The sequence below is a fragment of the Alternaria infectoria genome (genome assembly GCF_024043175.1).
Source record: "Alternaria infectoria strain BMP 0036 chromosome Unknown scaffold_1, whole genome shotgun sequence".
Lineage (NCBI taxonomy): Eukaryota > Fungi > Ascomycota > Dothideomycetes > Pleosporales > Pleosporaceae > Alternaria > Alternaria infectoria.
Window position 1 is genome coordinate 934,950 of NW_026250690.1, and position 18,394 is coordinate 953,343.

The 18,394-nt window shown below is 53.7% G+C and overlaps 10 protein-coding genes and 1 non-coding gene across 11 annotated transcripts; 5 read left to right on the forward strand and 6 right to left on the reverse strand.

Annotated features, from left to right (window-relative positions):
* Window positions 1-242: 242 nt before the first annotated feature.
* Window positions 243-1,874, reverse strand: J4E92_000351 (uncharacterized protein; the record flags this gene model as incomplete). The annotated part of the gene is made up of 1 exon (XM_051491769.1): window positions 243-1,874. One exon carries the CDS (start codon window positions 1,872-1,874, stop codon window positions 243-245), a length of 1,632 nt encoding a protein of 543 aa, XP_051357281.1.
* Window positions 1,875-2,189: 315 nt separating this feature from the next.
* Window positions 2,190-2,913, forward strand: J4E92_000352 (uncharacterized protein; the record flags this gene model as incomplete). The annotated part of the gene is made up of 2 exons (XM_051491770.1): window positions 2,190-2,363; window positions 2,416-2,913. The coding sequence occupies 2 exons, from the start codon at window positions 2,190-2,192 to the stop codon at window positions 2,911-2,913; spliced, it is 672 nt and encodes a 223-aa protein (XP_051357282.1).
* A 63-nt stretch (window positions 2,914-2,976) lies between these two features.
* J4E92_000353 (uncharacterized protein) lies at window positions 2,977-3,813 on the reverse strand (the record flags this gene model as incomplete). Its single annotated transcript, XM_051491771.1, has 1 exon — window positions 2,977-3,813. One exon carries the CDS (start codon window positions 3,811-3,813, stop codon window positions 2,977-2,979), a length of 837 nt encoding a protein of 278 aa, XP_051357283.1.
* Window positions 3,814-5,091: 1,278 nt separating this feature from the next.
* J4E92_000354 (uncharacterized protein) lies at window positions 5,092-5,880 on the reverse strand (the record flags this gene model as incomplete). Its single annotated transcript, XM_051491772.1, has 1 exon — window positions 5,092-5,880. The coding sequence occupies one exon, from the start codon at window positions 5,878-5,880 to the stop codon at window positions 5,092-5,094; it is 789 nt and encodes a 262-aa protein (XP_051357284.1).
* Window positions 5,881-6,086: 206 nt separating this feature from the next.
* On the forward strand, window positions 6,087-6,172 carry J4E92_000355. Its single transcript has one exon. It is a non-coding gene; the product is annotated as a tRNA-Tyr (tRNA).
* An 877-nt stretch (window positions 6,173-7,049) lies between these two features.
* J4E92_000356 (uncharacterized protein) lies at window positions 7,050-9,007 on the forward strand (the record flags this gene model as incomplete). The annotated part of the gene is made up of 3 exons (XM_051491773.1): window positions 7,050-7,098; window positions 7,146-8,470; window positions 8,516-9,007. The coding sequence occupies 3 exons, from the start codon at window positions 7,050-7,052 to the stop codon at window positions 9,005-9,007; spliced, it is 1,866 nt and encodes a 621-aa protein (XP_051357285.1).
* Window positions 9,008-10,274: 1,267 nt separating this feature from the next.
* Window positions 10,275-12,065, forward strand: J4E92_000357 (uncharacterized protein; the record flags this gene model as incomplete). The annotated part of the gene is made up of 1 exon (XM_051491774.1): window positions 10,275-12,065. One exon carries the CDS (start codon window positions 10,275-10,277, stop codon window positions 12,063-12,065), a length of 1,791 nt encoding a protein of 596 aa, XP_051357286.1.
* Window positions 12,066-13,012: 947 nt separating this feature from the next.
* Window positions 13,013-14,535, reverse strand: J4E92_000358 (uncharacterized protein; the record flags this gene model as incomplete). Its single annotated transcript, XM_051491775.1, has 4 exons — window positions 13,013-13,471; window positions 13,521-14,148; window positions 14,302-14,329; window positions 14,484-14,535. 4 exons carry the CDS (start codon window positions 14,533-14,535, stop codon window positions 13,013-13,015), a joined length of 1,167 nt encoding a protein of 388 aa, XP_051357287.1.
* Window positions 14,536-14,909: 374 nt separating this feature from the next.
* On the forward strand, window positions 14,910-15,894 carry J4E92_000359 (uncharacterized protein; the record flags this gene model as incomplete). Its single annotated transcript, XM_051491776.1, has 3 exons — window positions 14,910-14,936; window positions 14,984-14,993; window positions 15,059-15,894. The coding sequence occupies 3 exons, from the start codon at window positions 14,910-14,912 to the stop codon at window positions 15,892-15,894; spliced, it is 873 nt and encodes a 290-aa protein (XP_051357288.1).
* Window positions 15,895-16,553: 659 nt separating this feature from the next.
* Window positions 16,554-17,487, reverse strand: J4E92_000360 (uncharacterized protein; the record flags this gene model as incomplete). The annotated part of the gene is made up of 3 exons (XM_051491777.1): window positions 16,554-17,329; window positions 17,380-17,404; window positions 17,461-17,487. 3 exons carry the CDS (start codon window positions 17,485-17,487, stop codon window positions 16,554-16,556), a joined length of 828 nt encoding a protein of 275 aa, XP_051357289.1.
* A 163-nt stretch (window positions 17,488-17,650) lies between these two features.
* J4E92_000361 (uncharacterized protein) lies at window positions 17,651-18,101 on the reverse strand (the record flags this gene model as incomplete). The annotated part of the gene is made up of 2 exons (XM_051491778.1): window positions 17,651-17,859; window positions 17,936-18,101. 2 exons carry the CDS (start codon window positions 18,099-18,101, stop codon window positions 17,651-17,653), a joined length of 375 nt encoding a protein of 124 aa, XP_051357290.1.
* Between the last annotated feature and the right edge of the window lie 293 nt (window positions 18,102-18,394).

The following is an 18,394-nucleotide window of genomic DNA, read 5'->3' on the forward strand; positions in this document are numbered from 1 at the left end:
GTCAATCGACGCCGAACCAAAATCAACAACAATCTGGTAAGCCATAGACTCAGCCGAGTAAGTAGTACTGGAACACCCAGATGTATCATGGAAGATATAGAATTGACTGCCTGTTGCGCACTGGAGAAGGGCGTGAGAGATATCAAAGGGCGCTGTGAGGGCTGAAATACGGCAATCGGCATCTTCAAGGTCGGAAGCGAATCATGCTTTGTATGGCCATCTCTTCCGCATCCAGTGCCCGATCAAGTCGACTTCGCGGGTGGCTGAGCAGACCGCGACGGCCGGAGCATGCGATAGCAGTCGACGAGGAACTGCCGTTCGAAGAAAAGAACGTGCAATACGTAAACACCACCCACTGCACCCATGCTGATCAACTCCCCAAGCACCCCAAGCCGTCCAAGAAAGCTGATTGCAGGCTTCGTTCGCATCAGGGTAGGTATAACAGCCGCCGGTGCCACGGCAGCAAGTGAGGGCAACGTCTCGAGTACATTGAACTCGGAGCCGTTCTTCGCGAAGAACCGCCTAATGAACCAGGTATTCCAGACGATGCGCAAGCCCATGTTGACCGTGTTTGCGAGAACCACACCGTTGCCTCCCATTTCGAGCTGCCCGATGAAGAACCATGCACTACCTGCGAAGAGCGCAAAGAAGATGCCCATGGAAATGGACTGTGCGTACAGCTCTTTGTTGGATGCCACTGCGGCTACAAAAGCCTCCGTGACTCCGTTGATAGCGAGAAAGGGTATGTAGTAGCAGTACGTGGAGAGTACCTGCGAAGCAGAGGTTGCGGACCATTTTTGCCCGGCAACGATAGAGAGAAGTACTGGGGCTAGTACAGGTCCTAGTGTAACCGCGAATAATGAGATGATTCCGTAGAGTCGAAGTATGGTACTCAATACACTAGAAGCTTGAGCAAGGTTTTGCTTTTGTTCGTCCGACTTCTTTAGATCCTTCTTCTCCGTTGCTGACGTCTCTACGTTGGCGCATAGTTTGGCGAACATGTTGCGACTACTCTCTTCAATGGGCTGGAAAAGCATGCGTGCAATGAGACCTCCATAGTTTGAAGCAAGCGCATAAGCGCCTTGATCTGCGAGAGATGCCAGTGTTGTAATGAGCAGAGAGTCTCCCTGGGTGAGAACGTACTTCAACGCCGACTGCAGACTAAGAGATGCAGTCAGCTGCAGGAGAGGAGCCGAGAAGTAACTTAGCAATGTCGGGTTCTCTTGAGTCGATGGCACTCTTTCTGGGAACAGCGAGAAGCTATCAGTCTTTGCAACAGGCCACGTTTTGAACGAGTACACAACAAGCAAAGCCAATGCATACGCCAGTTGCCCGATAGCGAATGGTAAGACCCCAATGTCCAGGCCAGCTCGACTAGCCAAGATAGCTGAGCCACAAGTACCAACGCAGCGCAGCAAAGTAGCTGAACTCTCGGCCGACGCTCGAACCTTGTAAAGTAGCTTCTGCTGCACAGCAGAGAACGCCGGCTCGCTCAGCAGTTCCAAGAAAGTAGCCAGGCAATACACAACCAGGGCCTCCATAAAGTACGGAACGTTTGGCGTATCGGAACGCATCCATAGTAGCGCGAGAAGATACGCCAGAGGCGTGCCGAAAAAGACAGCGAGATACGAAAGGTTGACGACAGCCTGCGTCCCATGAGCCTGACGCTGCAGCGCCACACGCAAACTCTCGCGGGCAAAATACAACACAGAGATGGAAAACAGCTCCAGCTGCGCCGACACGCCCAACAGCTCTGGTGAAAGGAACCTCAACAGAACCTGATTGACAGCAAACGTCAGCGCCCGCGAAGCCACCTGCAGGAGGATGAGAAAGGTGGCTCCCTTCGCGGAAGCGGAAAGTATTGAATTCGACATGGTAAAGGCTGGATCTGACCGGAAACGACGAAGAAGCTTTGGAAATGATGTAAGGCGCTCTTCAGGACGCCATCTTGATTGGTTGTGTGGTTGTATGCGGTGTGTTTGAACAGCTGGAGTTTTGGAGATGGGCGTTACATGTCTGTAAAGGGAATAGCTCTTGACGCGTGCTGCAAGGCACAAGCGCAGGCCCGCGGGCGACAGCGACAGCGACAGCTTGATGACATGACACACGACACAATGTGAGTCTTAATCAGCGCACAGTACAGCCGGCAATGGCTCGATATTACTTTCTCGTTCCGCACGCTCGCGACGATGGTGGTGGTTGACCCGCAGATATTCGCGAGGACCCAACGCCTGCTGCTGCGGCCGTTGCGCCTCGAAGATGCAGAGGACGTATTGCTGATGCGGAAGCATCCGGAAGTTATGAAACATACGTCTCTTCTACCTTCAGATGACCTCGAAGGCACGAAAGCATGGATTCAAGGTGTAAGCCTCCTACCCTATGTAATTGATCTGGACGTATGCTAACCGTCTGCAGTGTCACCAGGTTGAAGGCAACTGGAACTTTGCAATCGTCCTCCTAGCGCCACACGAAGGCCCGCACGTCATCGGCTTGATAGGGGCAGTCCGCGCCCCAGAGATTGGCTACATGTTCAACGCCGAATACTGGGGACGAGGGTACGCTACAGAAGCATTGGAGGCGTTCATGCCCTTGTTCTTCGAGCATTACTCGGGCCGTGATATCGCGGACTATGTGTCGGAAGACTACGGACAAGGCACATACAATGGCAAGGCGAACAACGGACTGATAGAGGGAGATTGGAGGAACAACAGGAGCAGGCTGGCACCAAGGTACGACTTCGCGGAGGCACATACAGATACCGAGCTGGCAGCTAGTCAGAATGTCTTGACAAAGGTTGGCTTCAAGCTACATGAGAAGAGGGAGAACGACTTTGACAATCCTGTTCTGGGCATGAGGTCGACTTATATCTACAGGATGTATAGAGCTGCCGCTGAAGCAAAGCCTCCTAGGTAGACCCGGAAGGGCTGAAAATCTAGGCAAGCTGCCTACGCGCATACCGCGTGTTCGTCTGTGGCATCACCAAGGCACTTTGACTCTTGTGTGCTCCCACCCATCTCCCGTCTTATCTCGAAACCGTTCTGCAACCTCAAAGGCTGTAGTTTCTGATTCTTTGATGCCCTTTCTTTTCTTGGTATGTTCCATATCACTGTCACTGGATTCGTCGTTGCTGGACGGAGTCACAATGTTTCCCAGCATCTTTCGCAGCCTTGGATCATCTTCGATCTCGGGACCAGCATCGCTATGCTCTCTTTCTGCGATCTCGGGATCGTCAGTTTGGTGAGTAACGTGCTTATCGGTATAGACCTGGGCGAAGTAGTCTACAGCTGGTGTGATAACCATGGGCTGTGTAGGTGACATGGTGGCGGGTAGTGGTGGGGAGCCAGTAAGCTTGTGGCGCCAATGAGGTATCTTCCACCTCGACTGCTGGTGACGTGCATTGTCTGGCGTCTCTGGCACATCGTCGAAATAGTCCCGTGTAACTATGAGATCTCCTCGTCCGCAGGCACGCATCATGCCCTCCTCGGAAGAAGCGGGGCCCCAGTTGGAGCTCGGTGTAACAGAGGTGCGTCGTGCCTCAGGGATTTGGAAGGTGTAGGTAAGAACACTGCCAATCGACGGGTCCGAGGGGTGACGTTTCCCGTCATGCGGGCTTTCGACAGGTATCACTTCTTCTATGTCTGCTTCTACTGCGATGCACAGAGCAGACTGAGTATGCCGTAGACGATGTAACGAGGGTATACGTTGGACGGGCTGTGAACTGACTTTTTGACCCTCCGAACGATTGTGCGGTTTGTCTTCAAATTGTGTTCGTTTCCGCTTCTTTTGTTTCGGCGGCGTGCGACTAAAGAACATGGTGTCATGTTTCCGCCGATAGTTCTTCGGTACTGCTGCCTGGCATATCAGTCTGGAAAAGAACCCAAGTTCAGACGATGAGCTAGAGCTCTCTCGTGATAAGGTGCTCCGTGAGTCTTCACGTGTGGTTATCGCTGGCGGCCCATCTGTCCATCCGCTCGCAGTGAAGTGTGGTATATAATCGCTACTTTGCTTGCGTATTTTACGCCTCTGACTGACGTATTGCGCCAGTTTCTCTTCGGTCGAAGGCCCCGTATAAAGTCCAGGCCAAGATTCAGTCTCGGAAGGTGGGCGGGCTTGGTGACCGGCGGCTGGAGAATACCGGTGATGAGAATATGAGCGCAGGGCTGTCACGAATCTTCTCTCTTTACGCTGCTGGAACAATGGCATATGATTTGCGCTCGAAGGGGGTGAGAGGGTGTAGCACGCTGCTAGCAACTGCAAAGCGATGAGTTGGAGAATCGTCTCGCAGGCGACGATGTTACTTGGAGAGACACCTGTCATGATTTTGTCGTCATGAAGTTGTTCGAGTAGTTGGTTTGCAGTTGGAAGTGTCTGTATCCGTCAGTTCGAAGAACAGCCCGCTTGGCTGAGAGCTACTAACGCGACGAGGCTGCCGCGCCCGAGGCGCCCGGAACTCATCACATTCTTGTGACTGCATCCAGTCTCCGATCTCTCTCGTGATTCTTGCTTCTGATTTCGCAGATGGGACGACGTCGTTCGGTGTGTCTTGAGCGTAGTCGTCATTGAGCCGGGTGACGTATCCACCATCTTTACCAAACAGCCAGTATAGGGACGTGTCGGTCATGTCTAGAGGCTGTTCTGGAATGATGCCGACACTCAGTCTGTCTAGTTTCCGCTGCATCGGGATGGGTAAAGGTAGAGTATGCGTAGGGAGCAGGATGATAGATCAGGTATGAGATAATATGATGTGGAGAAGACGTGACCGATGTGATAGTCCATTGGAGTCTGAAGAGGTAGCCATGTGCGGTCTAGAACAAAGGCGCCTCGAGCCTCCTTCTTGGTGGCAGGTACGCTGATGGACGACGTGGCAAGTGCACCTAAGTAGGTCTTAGGCGGTAACGGGACCTCACTCTTGCGGATACTGCAGCATATCGCTTTATTCTACTACGCTTAGAATTCGTCCAGTCATCTTCTGTCGTCGGCATACGCTGTTGAATAGTCCTTCCCACTCGCAAGGGTCCTTCGCGGCTTGTTTGAATGAGGTAGCACGCGTGGTCCTACCTCCTTCGGTTATCCATTGCTTTCGCATACATCTCACGTGCCGCTCATGACCGAGTCGCCATGTGTTTGCGAGGTACCATTTCCTGCATTAGCGATCCCAGTTGTTGCCTTTTCTGCCACTAGACGCGAGCCCTCTGATGTCTTCGAGATTGCCAAGCGCGACTTCTCTCCTCTCTTGGCTTTGGCCTCGTTCAGCCGAGCAAGGAAGCTCGAGGAAGCGGAAGAGGCCTCTTCGTTGCTGGAATGCTGCGCGTCTGGTATGTTGTTTGCGCTTGTTGTAGCACTCTGGTTGCCGTCTGCAGCAGGTGCGACCTCTGCTGCCTGTTGCGTATTACTAGCGTCGTCGAAGAGGTCGTCGTGCGGTCGCAGACGTCCAACCTTTGCTATCAGCTTTGCAGAACCCAGAGCTAATAAGTCGACCGATGGCAGAGATCGCAGCGTGTCTGATTGAGTTGATGAGTTCGCGTTCGGCTTCACGAAGAACATGTCGGTTCCGACGGTTGACGTCCAATGGCAACTCAGCAACTGGCCATTGTACATGACCAGTGGGTTTGGTGTGTGGAGGCCAACGATTTGGACTTCGCCCATGGTTGCTGCCTCTTGTCCATCGTTGCTGTCGGCGGCGAACTCAGCTGGTTGAGCTCGAGCGGCATTCAGTGCGCGCAATCGGCTCTTGAGCAGAGTCGGATGGCCTGGTCTACCCTGCGAGACCATGGGAATTTGCGCGGCAGGGACATTGGACAAGTCGAGCGGAATGTAGAATTCTTCGGTCTCGGTTTCGTCGTACTCGTACTCCCACTCATCCTCCTGAGGCGCGGCCATGATTAGCGGCGTTGTTGTGCGTCGGCGCAGGTGGAAGGATCGCTAGCAGTGGTGGGGCCAGGTGATAGAAGGGTGCAAATTGGCCGCCAACAAGAGGGGTTCGACTTGCACGGAAGCATCAGAGTCCGTGGGAATCATTGATCTATATATGTCATCGTTCGTCATTTCTCCATCGAAAAACCAAGCACGACTTCGTTTGAAGTATTCTCCCCGTAGCTCAGTTGGTTTAGAGCGTCTGACTGTAATATCTGCTGTTATCAGAAGGTCCCTTGTTCGACTCATGGTGGGGAGATCGTTCTTTTTTTGCTTTCTGCCGCAAAGGTAGCGGAGACTACTTCTTTTGCCAGTGTGACTAGGGCGCTGGGTTCGGGAGTTGTCTTTTTGCGCATTGTAGCAGGTTCAGAAGGCAACACTGGTCGGACACAGCGCTCTGCGCCACCCTTCATCTGAAGACTGAACCTTCGATCCACCATAGAGTGGCAGGGACATGCAACAAGCCACAGCTAAGGCTAACCTCCCTGCTCCCCATGTTGTGGGTGTGCGATTGCTGCAGGCGGTGCCTGGAAGCCAAGTTGCGAGCCGCATGGCTGCCGAGGTCCCCGCGGCGTCTGGAACCAGGGATGACGACGTGTGCCCAGCCGGCAGCTGTGCAACATGCATCAAACACCAAACGTACGCGCCACCCCGATGCCAACTACTGTCGCGCTGCCTGTTCCATTGTCGCCCTGAGTTTGCTCACACTGACGATCCGACATCCATCAAGCCGGGTTCTTGCACGCAATCGGCTGGCCACAGCCGTCTACTCGCATCAGTAAGTGTCCTTCCGCCCATGTCCGGCCAGATTAGAGCATTCCAAGTCATCATGACCTTTCCGCTACCTCCGCACCCTCCCCGCTTTTCCCTACACCATTAGCCCATTTCCAGCCTCTTTGGACTGTGCGATGGCCGCTCTACTGTCGATCAAGCCAGTCGCGCCCTGCACTTGCCATGTCCGGCATCACATAGCTCTGTCGACTATCGGATCTTGAGCCACGCCTGCCGTTTTGTCAGCCATCCGGCAGTATCGGCTTCAGATCTTTCCTACCTCGAGCCAAATGTCTCCTACTTTGCCTGTTCGAGCCCTTGAACGGAAGCTAACCAGTCAGTGCCCATCGTTCCATACCTCCAGCATGGCGGAGGGCAGGTCCCACTGCAGGCGGTCCTTCCGTCATCGCTTCCGTCTTCATCCATACCTTCAATACATGTACCTGAGTGCACCCCGATAGCAACATACTCTTCCGATCCTCCGACCGAAGCCCCAGACGCTGCGCAGGACGCTCCTCATTCCCACTTCCTACCTACCATCGATATTCCTACGCAGCATTCTTCCCAAACGAAACCATCTGAAGACGCTTCCACATCTCTCGTTGGTACCGACGACTCGTTGACCGAGGACGACACTCAGATGAAGGGCAGGAAACCCGCCATCGCTGCTGCGGGTACCTTCTTTGGCTTGTTCTCATTCTCGCAGCTATACCAAAACGTTCTTTTCGAAAGCCTGACCCCCTCGAGTGAACGCGCAGACGAAGCGGCCTGGGTCGCGTCGTCACAGTCATGGGTAGATCGGAAAGCTTGCAATTGGTTCGGCATGTGTGGCCTGGCGCATCTGGACAAGGCACAATGGACTACACAGACTGTGAAAGCTGAGAGCCAGAGAACAACAGAAGACGGAAAGGAAGCCAAGGTCAACTTGACCGACTTCTGGAATGATGCGCGAAATATTCCAGCTGATTACAAACCGTCAGAGCAACTCGAGATACCGCAATACGTGATAGACCACGCGCCGCTCATCCACCTCTTCTCGGGAGAAGAGTACTGGCCAGGCGACATGGCAGAACACTTGATACACACAACACCACATCTGAACTATACGCCTCTGCAAGCATCTAGCGACCACCCGAACATTAGTGATCTTGGTGACCTTAACAAGTGGGGACGGTTTGTGTACCTGCAGAGCGATGACAACGTCGAGGACCGCCCGTCCTGGCTGGGTGCGGATTACAACATACCCAACGCGCCGCATGATGGAAATGACGACGACGAAGATGACGACGAAGACTATCACAAAGGACCTGGGCATCTCACGGAGGACAAGAATGGCGAAAAGTCAAGCTGGTGGCATGTCGGTGCTGGCGATACTAGGGATCGAGGTGGCATCCGGCCAGATCCCACAGCTCCCGGTCTGCCAGTCCCTTCGGAGTTGCCCGAAGGCGAAGAGCTCGTTGATGACGATGATAAGCACTGGCGATCAGAGCTGCGTTATGCTCGACGCAGCTTCACTGGCAAGAAAGTCGTCGGTGGTCGAAGTGATGCACCCGTGCCGTTGGTTGTTGTAGACAAGGGCGATGGTGTGGTGGACGCTTTCTGGTTTTTCTTCTACAGCTACAATCTTGGTAACGCTGTCTTCAACATTCGTTTTGGCAACCACGTTGGCGACTGGGAACATACCGTGGTCAGGTTCCAGCATGGCGAGCCCAAAGCGGTGTTCTTTAGTGAACACAGCTTTGGAGAAGCGTATACATGGGACGCTGTAGAGAAGAGTGGACAGAGGGTGAGTTCGACGACTGAGCATTATGATCGCCACTAACATGTCTAGCCCATCGGTTTCTCTGCAACCGGTACCCACGCCATGTACGCTACGGAAGGTGTACATCCGTACGTCTTGCCTGGTGGCATTCTCCACGACGTCACAGATCGGGGCCCTCTCTGGGACCCTGTCATGAACATGTATTCATACAAGTACGACTACCGGTCCGACCGCCTTGTCGCATCGAACCTCAACCCGCGCGCACCTACCTCATGGTTCTACTTTGGCGGCCACTGGGGCGATAAGTTCTACCCACTCAGCGACCCCCGACAATACCGCTTCTTGGGTCAGTACCATTACGTCAATGGACCACTTGGCCCCCGCTTCAAGAATCTAGGGCGGCAGGAAATTTGTCAAGGCAACGGCGAGTGTGTGCTTAAGGGACGTCCTGGAGAGAAATCTAGGATCACAAAGAGGTGGGTGAACATTGGCGAGGGCGAAGAGATGAATGAGGAAGACGCAAAACGCGTCTTCGGCACAGAGTATGATTCGGCGTCTTGAAGATGCAATGACGAGGATATGACATTATTGATAGCGACCTTTTGTTGACACTCATTGTATAGCTGCACGGCGTTTGTGGCATCTGTACTATACCTGAATAGCGTCGTTCGATACCTACGTAACACATACGTGCTTGTTCATTTTACAGAATTTTTCTCTCGTGTTGGCGGTGGAACTGGGTGACTCAATAGGCAAGTCGTCTCGCGACAGAATCTGCAGAGACGTGTTCCTTGTCATGCTTGGAGTACATTCACTTGTACTGCTGCGTTGGGTAAGTCTAGCGGGCGAAAGCGGGCGACAATCGCCGAATCGGGGCGATGATCGGAGAGGACAACATTCGGGGCATGACTGACGTGACGCGAAATGTTCGCAGCATTTTCGGGCGATGGAATGTGTATGGCGGTGCTTCATAACGGCGGGAGTCTGGCTCGGGCCTTGACGAAGGTTTTTCGGGATCATGTCATGTTGGTGATGAGAATAGCTTGCGACTGCACCTTGCCCGGTGCCGCACGCAGATCTGACAGTCTTCTAGCGTAAGGGGTGGAGGTTGCGAATCCATGAGCGATGAGCGAATATCGCATGCACGATTGCGTGACTGAGCGACGGCTAGAAAACGTCGCTGGCCCTTCTTCGGTTTCGCAGAGTCAGAGGGCAGGAAACATGGCGCGAATCAGTAATCGTTGGCTCATCACATCATCATCAGAGGGTGCGGCGTGTGTAGTTGGCATTTGTGGGACGCCGCGGGGGTGCTCTAGCTGCTAAAGCGGGCCTCGCTGGTTATCTCTTATCAGGGAAGTTCACCTCAGGGTCGCTGAACACGCATCTCTATTCTTGTAACCCTCGCCGCATGCTTGACGCAGGTCAGCCTCCCTTCCACATCGCTGTCGCCTTGCAAGGACGCTGCCTCTCCTATATCGCCTGTCTCCCGCGTGTTTCATTTATCTCTGGTAGACTCGTCACATCTTGTTTTACCGCACTTGCGCCTGATCACCCGCCGCCTGCAGTAGTAGCGTGTCCCTAGCGCACGACATACTGGGCATCATACACTCATCCCCTCCCACCGCTAGAAGTAGTGGTAAACGTCGCAACGAGGCATGAGGCCAACACGACGATAAGGAACACACCGCCCCCAACGCGACGCGTTGATACTATTCCATAACCTCACAATTTATCCCATCTGCCCGACGTCCACGTGCCTTGCCCGAGCACTCGACTCCTCCCATCGCCACTACCGTATACGTCGCGGCACACTTCAGATTACTACACCATGGCTTTCATACAGCAGCACAGACCGCAGCCCGGAAGGCAGATATCCTACCAAGCACCAGAACCCGCGACCGAACCCGCAACGACCTCATTACAAGCCAACAGACCTCTTGATCAATCAGAGGAATGGGTCCTCTTCTCGCCGACCGCGCCTTCTGCTACCACTCGCACACACACCACTTCGACCGACCGAACTCCACGGACAGCTGGTCTGTCACGCTTCAGCGAGTTTGGCTCGCTCGAGACTGCTGCGCGGTCCGAACAAGACGATGGCGCTGGCTCATTTCTTGGGACGGAAGAGGAGTTGGATAGCCTAGATGATGGCCTACACGCGTTCCATGAGCCATCGGAATATGGTGCGCCAGTAGGCAGGCTGCAAGAGAGCGGCGATACTGTGCTACCGACCCATGACGGATTGGGCGAGTTCAAGCCGAATGCGACTATGCAGGAGCACATGTGGCAGTTCGAGCGACAAAAGCGACGGGCACCCAGGCGACGATCCAGTGTGCAGCGGCACCTTTCAGTCCTCGACGACCACGAGGATACGAATACGGAACAAGAGAAGCGGCAGCGCATTGAAAGGTGGAGGCTTGAGCAAAGTAAAGCATTACTCGAAGAGATTGAAAAAGAGACAAGGCGGAGGCGGCGAATGAGCATGGTCAGCACGGGAGCGAGTCGGGTTGATGCGCAAAAGGAGGCAACGGGCACAAAACCGCCTACTGCACAGTCTGTGTCGGATGTGCAGAGTGAATCTTCCGAGGAAGGCACGGAGAATCTATCATTATGGCAACGGATAACGAGGCGGGTGATCAGGGATCTGATCGGTCTGGACGAAGACACACTCTCAGTCATTTTTGGAGAGTCTTTACCTGATGAGGCTGCCACACCTACGCCCGGAACGCCTGCCGAGTTCTCAGCAGACAAAGCTCTGCAAGACGCAGGTATCGACGCGTCCAGGTATTCAGATGATACCTGGCAGACGAAGCTGCTTGAGAGGGTAGCTCAGGAGTTGGGAACGTTGGTAAATCAGCTTTCTGAGCACCCAGGAGCCTTCTCCACGTACCAGCGGACACAATCAGTACCAGACTACGCGGGTCTTACACCAGTATTATCAAACACGACAGTCGCATCCGAACCCCTATCTTCGAAAACCGCCAGCTCACAACCGACCACTTCTCCCGCCTCAGCTCAATTCGCACCCACCTTTCCCGCGCAAACCTCACACACCTACAGCGAAGCATCATTATGGGGTATCGAAGAAGAACCTACCGAGACCGAAGCCGCAACCTCATCCCACATCCCTCCTGCCTCCACCACAAACATCGCCGACGAGTTAGCGCGAGAGCGCGAGTACTGGGAACGCGATATCGACGTCAAAATGATCTTCAACTTCCTCATGAAACGCTTCTCCTCACGACGCCCCAGCATTCCCTCGTCTTCGCAAACCATTTCCCCACCACAACCCCTCCGCACCGCCAGCGCTCCTTCCACAACCACAAACGACAATCTCAGCTCCGCCCGCCGAGCAGCCATCATCCGCCAACACCACCCTTTGGTAAACCGGACGACGACCGATAGCAGACTCCCCACGTCGTCCGCGCCTCACTCGAGGGAGTCACGGCGCTTCGCTACATACTACGCGCCCCCGACCGGTGGCAGCAAGACTAAACTCAGGAGTAGCTCTAGTTGCGCCAGTCAGAGTACCAAGAAGAGCAAGAGAAGCGGTGGGTCATCGAGAAATTACTGGGATCTTGGTGGTAGTGTGGGTAGCGGGAGTGTTGTTGGTGGCTGAGGTGAGATGGAAGCCTAGATGAGAGAAGACGAGATATTGACGGACGATTACGATTATTACCCTTTTGGCATTAGAATACCTTTATGAGCATGGCAGTCGCAAGAGCATAGATTATTGGAGTCGATTTGGATAGCCCTTTTTACATGGCTAGTGTCGCTGCTGGATAGAGCGGCGAAGGAACGGTTTTTACTCTCTCACCTTGGCTATAAATCAGAATACCACTGTTTAGATCTTTTTCAGCTCAATTGTATAAATACATTCTTACTCATCGTCACTGTCCTTGGAAGTAGACTCAAGCAAGTAGTCATCGAAAGCCTTATATTGATGTAGGCTTCAAGGGCCTCTATTATCACCGACGATGTGATTGCTGGAATCTTTTGTAGCAGGCAACGCGTTTACTGATTCCTTGATCGAGGTGGACAAGTCATCATGTAACGCACAACCTCACATCACAACAACACAAACACTCGAATACGTTGGTATAGCACCATGCTACCCACGCCGAAGTCAGAGACCCCAGCGCAGACACGCTGGCACTTGATTGATTCTCCCTATATCCCATCCTCCCCGACCACTACCAACTTCGCGCTCTAGCGCGCGAAACGACCTCACGTACGTGTTGACAACGTACTGCGGTCCAACAATTGTTGAAGCTCTGTATATCTACAGCCTGCCCTAGGCCGATCTAAATGAAAAGGAAATCCGCATAGGAAACTTTTGGAAAGTACAAACGGGCTGGTATCATGTGGGTATAGTTGTAATGCCCTGTGGACGCCGTTGAAACACTTGTTGAAAAGGCTCATTTACCCGCCTCCCAAAGATATGCAAATCTTTCTCACTCACTGACTGCGCGACGGACGCATTTGCCGTCGCGTTTATTAACTTTGAAAACGGTTGGGCTGAAGTTGATTCAAGCCCACCTTTATGTCTTAATCAAGGCGTTAGAATTAGAACTTGAGCTCCTTGGGCTTCTCCCATGTGAAGTCTTGGTTGGTGAAGTGACCGTTCTTGGCGGTCTGGAAGTAGATGGGGTTGATGAGGTTGAGCTCCTTGACGATGACACCGGGGCGGAGGTCGAAGTTGTTCTTGACAATCTCGACGAGCTCGTCGGAGGAGCGCTCAGAGGTGCCGTATGTCTCGACGAAGAGGGAGAGGGGCTCGGCGACACCGATGGCGTAGGACAGCTGCACGAGTGCGCGGCGAGCGAGCTTGGCCTGAACCAGGGACTTGGCGATCCAGCGCGCAAGGTACGCGGCGGAACGGTCGACCTTGGAGTAATCCTTTCCGGAGAAAGCACCACCTCCGTGGGCACCCCAGCCACCGTAGGTATCGACGATGATCTTACGTCCGGTGAGACCGGCGTCACCCTGGGGACCACCGATGATGAAGAGACCGGAGGGTTGGATCTGACTATGTTAGTATGCTGGACGGACGTATGGAGGTTTCTGGACATACGTGGTAGACGGTCTTGTCATCGAGCATCTTCTCGGGGATGACCTTCTTGATGATCTTCTCCTTGATCTCCTCACGAAGCTTCTCGGTGGTAATGTCCTCGCTATGCTGGGCAGACACGACGACGGTGTCAACGCGGAGAGGAACGACGGCACCGCCATCGTGGGCGTACTCAACGGTGACCTGAGTCTTGGTGTCGGGCCTGAGCCATGGCAGAGAGCCGTCCTTGCGGGCAGCAGTCATAGCCGAGTTCAGCTTGTGAGAGAGGAGGACGGTAAGAGGAAGGAGCTCGGGGGTCTCGTCGGTGGCATATCCGAACATGATACCCTGGTCTCCAGCACCGAGCTTCTCGAGAGCCTCCTCGTAGTGGAGACCTTGAGCAATGTCGGGCGATTGCTGCTCGATGGCAACGAGGACGTTGCATGTCTTGTAGTCGAAGCCCTTGTCGGAGCTGTCGTAGCCAATGTCCTTGATGGCACCACGGATGATCTTCTGGTAGTCGAGGTGGGCCTTGGTGGTGATTTCACCGAAGACCATGATCATACCGGTCTTAGCGGCGGTCTCGCAAGCGACCTTGGAGAGGGGGTCCTCCTTGAGGCAGGCATCGAGGATGGCGTCCGAGACTTGGTCGCTGGCATACAGTCAGATATGTGCCGAAAGTTGTGGAGAAACCCCCGGTTTCAGGAAGTGGGGATGCCGTCTATCACGCCGAGCGTTACGTGTCTTATCGCGCAACGAACAACGGTGCTAGAAGCAATTGAAGGAATGGAAGAAGCGTACGTACCAGATCTTGTCAGGATGACCCTCGCCAACTACAAAGGTGAAGATACGAAGTCAGTAATTATCGCACAGGGACTTCATGCAGCCACTACTAACCGCTCTCCTATAATGAGTATGAGCATGCTGCCGTCGCACAATAAGTATATGGGGGGAGAGGGGGGGTTGAGGTTGGGGTTGGGGGGAGACTTAAAGATGTGAAAAGGAAGGTGCTCTTCGGGCTTCCGTTGATTACTGTCATGATGGCGGTTGGTGTGGGAGGAAGTGAATGGTTTGCTAGTTAGGGCTTTCGACCGACCACGCTCTTGTAAAAGGAAGATTCGGATGGTGAGGAGAGGTAAGTGAGGGGCTAAAAGAAGTGGGATTTAAAGCATGCAGCGAGCTTTGGGCGTTTGGGCTAACTGCCGACAAAGTGAAAAAAAGTGGATTGGGTGAGGCAGGGCGGCCGAACCGCAGCTGGGCAGCGTGGGGACGCTATGTCGCCATTCGGCGTGCGATGCCCAACCACACGCGCTCCCCTCATATCCCTCACCGCCCGCCCGCAGAAAAGTGTCCCGCCTCGATTCTGTTAAGCCGAAGTGACGCGCCATAACAACTGAGAGCTCAACCGCGACGATGAGTAAATACGGCACCCTGGTTATGGTATGTGGATCGCTCTTTGGAGGAATATCCTAAACTAACAACACAAGGGCCCTGCGGGTGAGATGCATCTCTGTATAAACTGCACAGGAGACATTTGCTGACTTCGTTCACCCATATCAAAGGCGCCGGAAAGAGTACATTTTGCACCGCTCTAATACAACACCTCCAAAACAGCAAACGCCCCTGCTTCTACGTAAACCTCGATCCCGCCGCCGAAGAATTCGCCTTCGAGCCCGACCTCGACATCAAAGACCTCATCAGCCTCGAAGATGTAATGGAAGAAATGAGCCTGGGCCCCAACGGCGGGCTGATCTACTGCTTCGAGTTCCTCATGGAGAATCTCGACTGGCTGACGGACCCCCTCGAAGAAGTCACCGAAGACTACCTCATCGTCTTCGACATGCCAGGGCAAATCGAACTCTACACACACGTACCCATACTACCGGGCTTGGTCAAGCACCTCATGACGGGCTCCCTCAATATCCGCATGTGCGCCGCGTACCTCCTCGAAGCGACGTTTGTTATCGATCGGCCGAAATTCTTCTCTGGCACGCTGTCTGCGATGAGCGCTATGATGATGCTGGAGATGCCGCATATCAATATACTGAGCAAGATGGATTTGGTCAAAGGGCAGATTGCGAAGCGCGATCTTAAGCGCTTCGTTGATGTCGATGCGGATCTCATCGAGGACGATCCTGCGCGCAAGAAGCACACGCCGGAGGAGGAGAGGAAATACAAAGACCCCGCGTCGACTGAGAGTCTCATGAGCGGGTCGTCGTTTCACAAGCTCAACAAGGCTGTAGCGGAGCTGATTGATGGGTTCAGCATGGTCTCGTTTCTCAAGCTGGACGTGCAGGATGAGGACAGTTTGGGTGCGGTACTGAGTTACATTGACGACGCCATTCAATTCCACGAGTCGCAAGAGCCGAAAGAACCGAAGGATATGGAAGTCGAGTGATTTTCACATCCGAAAGTGTTTGCATTCAAGGTGTTTTGGCTACGGTAGGCATGTCTGGCATTTGCGGGCGTTTACGAATTACGATGGTTGGAGCATACATGGGCGGTGGAGGTGACGGACAACACGAGCAGAGATACGATACCCAATACAAAGAACAATCATGAGTAATCACCTAGTGAACTACATTGATCAAACTTATACGAGATACACCATTGCATGTACGGAAGTACGTGTGTTCGGGGCAAACGGCTTATTTGTGTAGTATTACCCGAAACACGGCGGATTATGAACCCCTCGCATCAACGTACAGTACGGTGCAGGTAGTAAGCCAGCACAGGGCCTCGTTAGCTGCTTCCTGTATACGCGTATGTCCAATTCATAACCTGGCGTACTCTAACAAACGACTGCCAAAAGTTTCTTGTCGTCGTCCGGCGGCTCGGGATACGTTCGGAGCCGCGCGGTGCTCGACTTGAGCGACGAGAAGACGGCACCCGTGTTCCTAACCAGCGCTTCACGAAGATATGTCGTTATGCATTAGCGCCGACGTTTCCGGTCCCTTCTCGCATGTTGTTAGCATGCTCTATGCCAACTCATCATGTGTAGGATCCGTGGTATCCGCGACTCAAGGCATCGGTGCAGTGAGCTTGCATCACGCAATCTCACCTGCGCCGGCTCCTATCACCACTAGCCTGCTGCGCAGCTTGCTGAGCGGCCTCGTGCCCCAGCTCACCGCGCAATGCCTTGAGCTTAGCTTCTACCTCTTCCTTCTTCTTAGCCTCCTTATCCAACTGCCTCTCCACATCCTCCATCTTCTGCTTGAAGAAGTCCTGCAGCGCCTGCTCTTGCTCCTGGCTGAAAGGAACCTCGTCGGCTCCCTTCTCCGGCAGTTGGGCGCTGCGCTCGCCGTTCGGCAGACCGCGCCTGAGCCTGCCGTTTGCACCGAGCGAGGCTTTCTTAGAGCCGCCCTTGCCGGCGGGTATGAGGTAGTTCCACTGGTCTTCCGATGTGAGGGCGTCGAAGAGGGCTTCGGTGGGTTCGTTAAACTGCACCACCTCGAGGAACTCGGAGCGCACGCAGCCTGTTCGTTCTTGCTCTGCTTGCATCTTTTCGTCGCCGTACTTTTCCAGCTGCAGAAAGTGTTGTCGGTATTGCGCCTTCTCGCCTGAGATGGGCTGGAAGTGCAGTCTTATGTCGATGTTGAAACCTCCCCATCCTGTTTCGGTCACCTCGAACGGTGGCTTTTCTACCATGCGCAAAGGGTTCTCGTATGTGTTAAATATTTTGAACGATACTTTGTTGAGCCAGGCTCGGATGTCGGGGTCGCCGTCGGGTACGCGCACGTATACTGTCCAGCGCTTCGTGTGGTCGTCGGGTACGCCCTTGGGCCGGTCGGGGTGGCCTACTGGGGGCAGTTGCCAGGCTTCGGAGCCGATTACTGCGAAGAATGAGTATATGATTCGTCGCATAGGTTGTGCTGCGTCTTACTGAGGTTGCGACTGATGCGCTTGTTCTGCCCATCATCAGTATGCGCCTACAGCTGTATCGGGGCGGCCGACTTGCCTTGACGCGCTTATTTGAGGCGGGCGCAGGCATCTTGTAAGTCGTGTGAAATGGAATCAGCAGACACGGTCTTGTATGTTTTGTAAAGTGGTATGCGCAAACGATAAAGTCGTGTATTCTGTCAAAGGTCGAGCTACGACTGGCACCGATATGCAGGCACGCAAGCTAAGAGCTAATCCTTGTCAGCCCGCCCCGCCTACTTGTCCTGTCCCTTCCCACCTCCCTTCTCGTCCCTCGTCCTCTGGTTGTACAGTTTCTCTTGCTTTCCAGCATTCGGCTTTCCCTCGATCCTGTCCAGCGAGTCCTCAATTAGTCCAATATGACCGCGTAGTGTTCCTTCTATCTCGTCCATGCGCGCCTCCTGCTCCTCCTCCATGTGGTCCAGCTTCTTCGTCACCCGAGATCCTGTAGAATACAACGGTTAGAAGAACAACATTGCGCGCTTCATACTGAGAGTGGGATTGAAGGGAGTGTGCAGTACCAAGATATGTCGCGAAGCCGGCTACAACGGTGAGGTTTGTGCCTACGAGGACGAGGTCGTTCTTGAAGAGGTTTCTGAAGGCTTGCATGATAGCTTGGTGTATGAATATTGCTTTCGTCTGGAGAGATGCGAAGTACAAGCCAGCAGTCACAATACCATATTGCATTTGGCTCTGGCAGAGGGTTCCCGTACGCTAATATGGAGCGTCATGACGACATGGACTTTCTTTCTACTGGCCAGAACTGCGAGTGCAACGTGCCTTATAACGCCATAGTGCTAATAACAGGTTCATCCTATCTAGTCCATATGTATGTCTCGTTGAAATACGTCTTGACATGGAGCAACGACGCGACGTATATGCAAGACGCGGAGGTGAATAGCATCTCCGCATATCCCTGTTCGATCTTACGCGACAGACGCGAAGTGGAGTGACATCAGCACTCGTCCCTTTCCATCAGC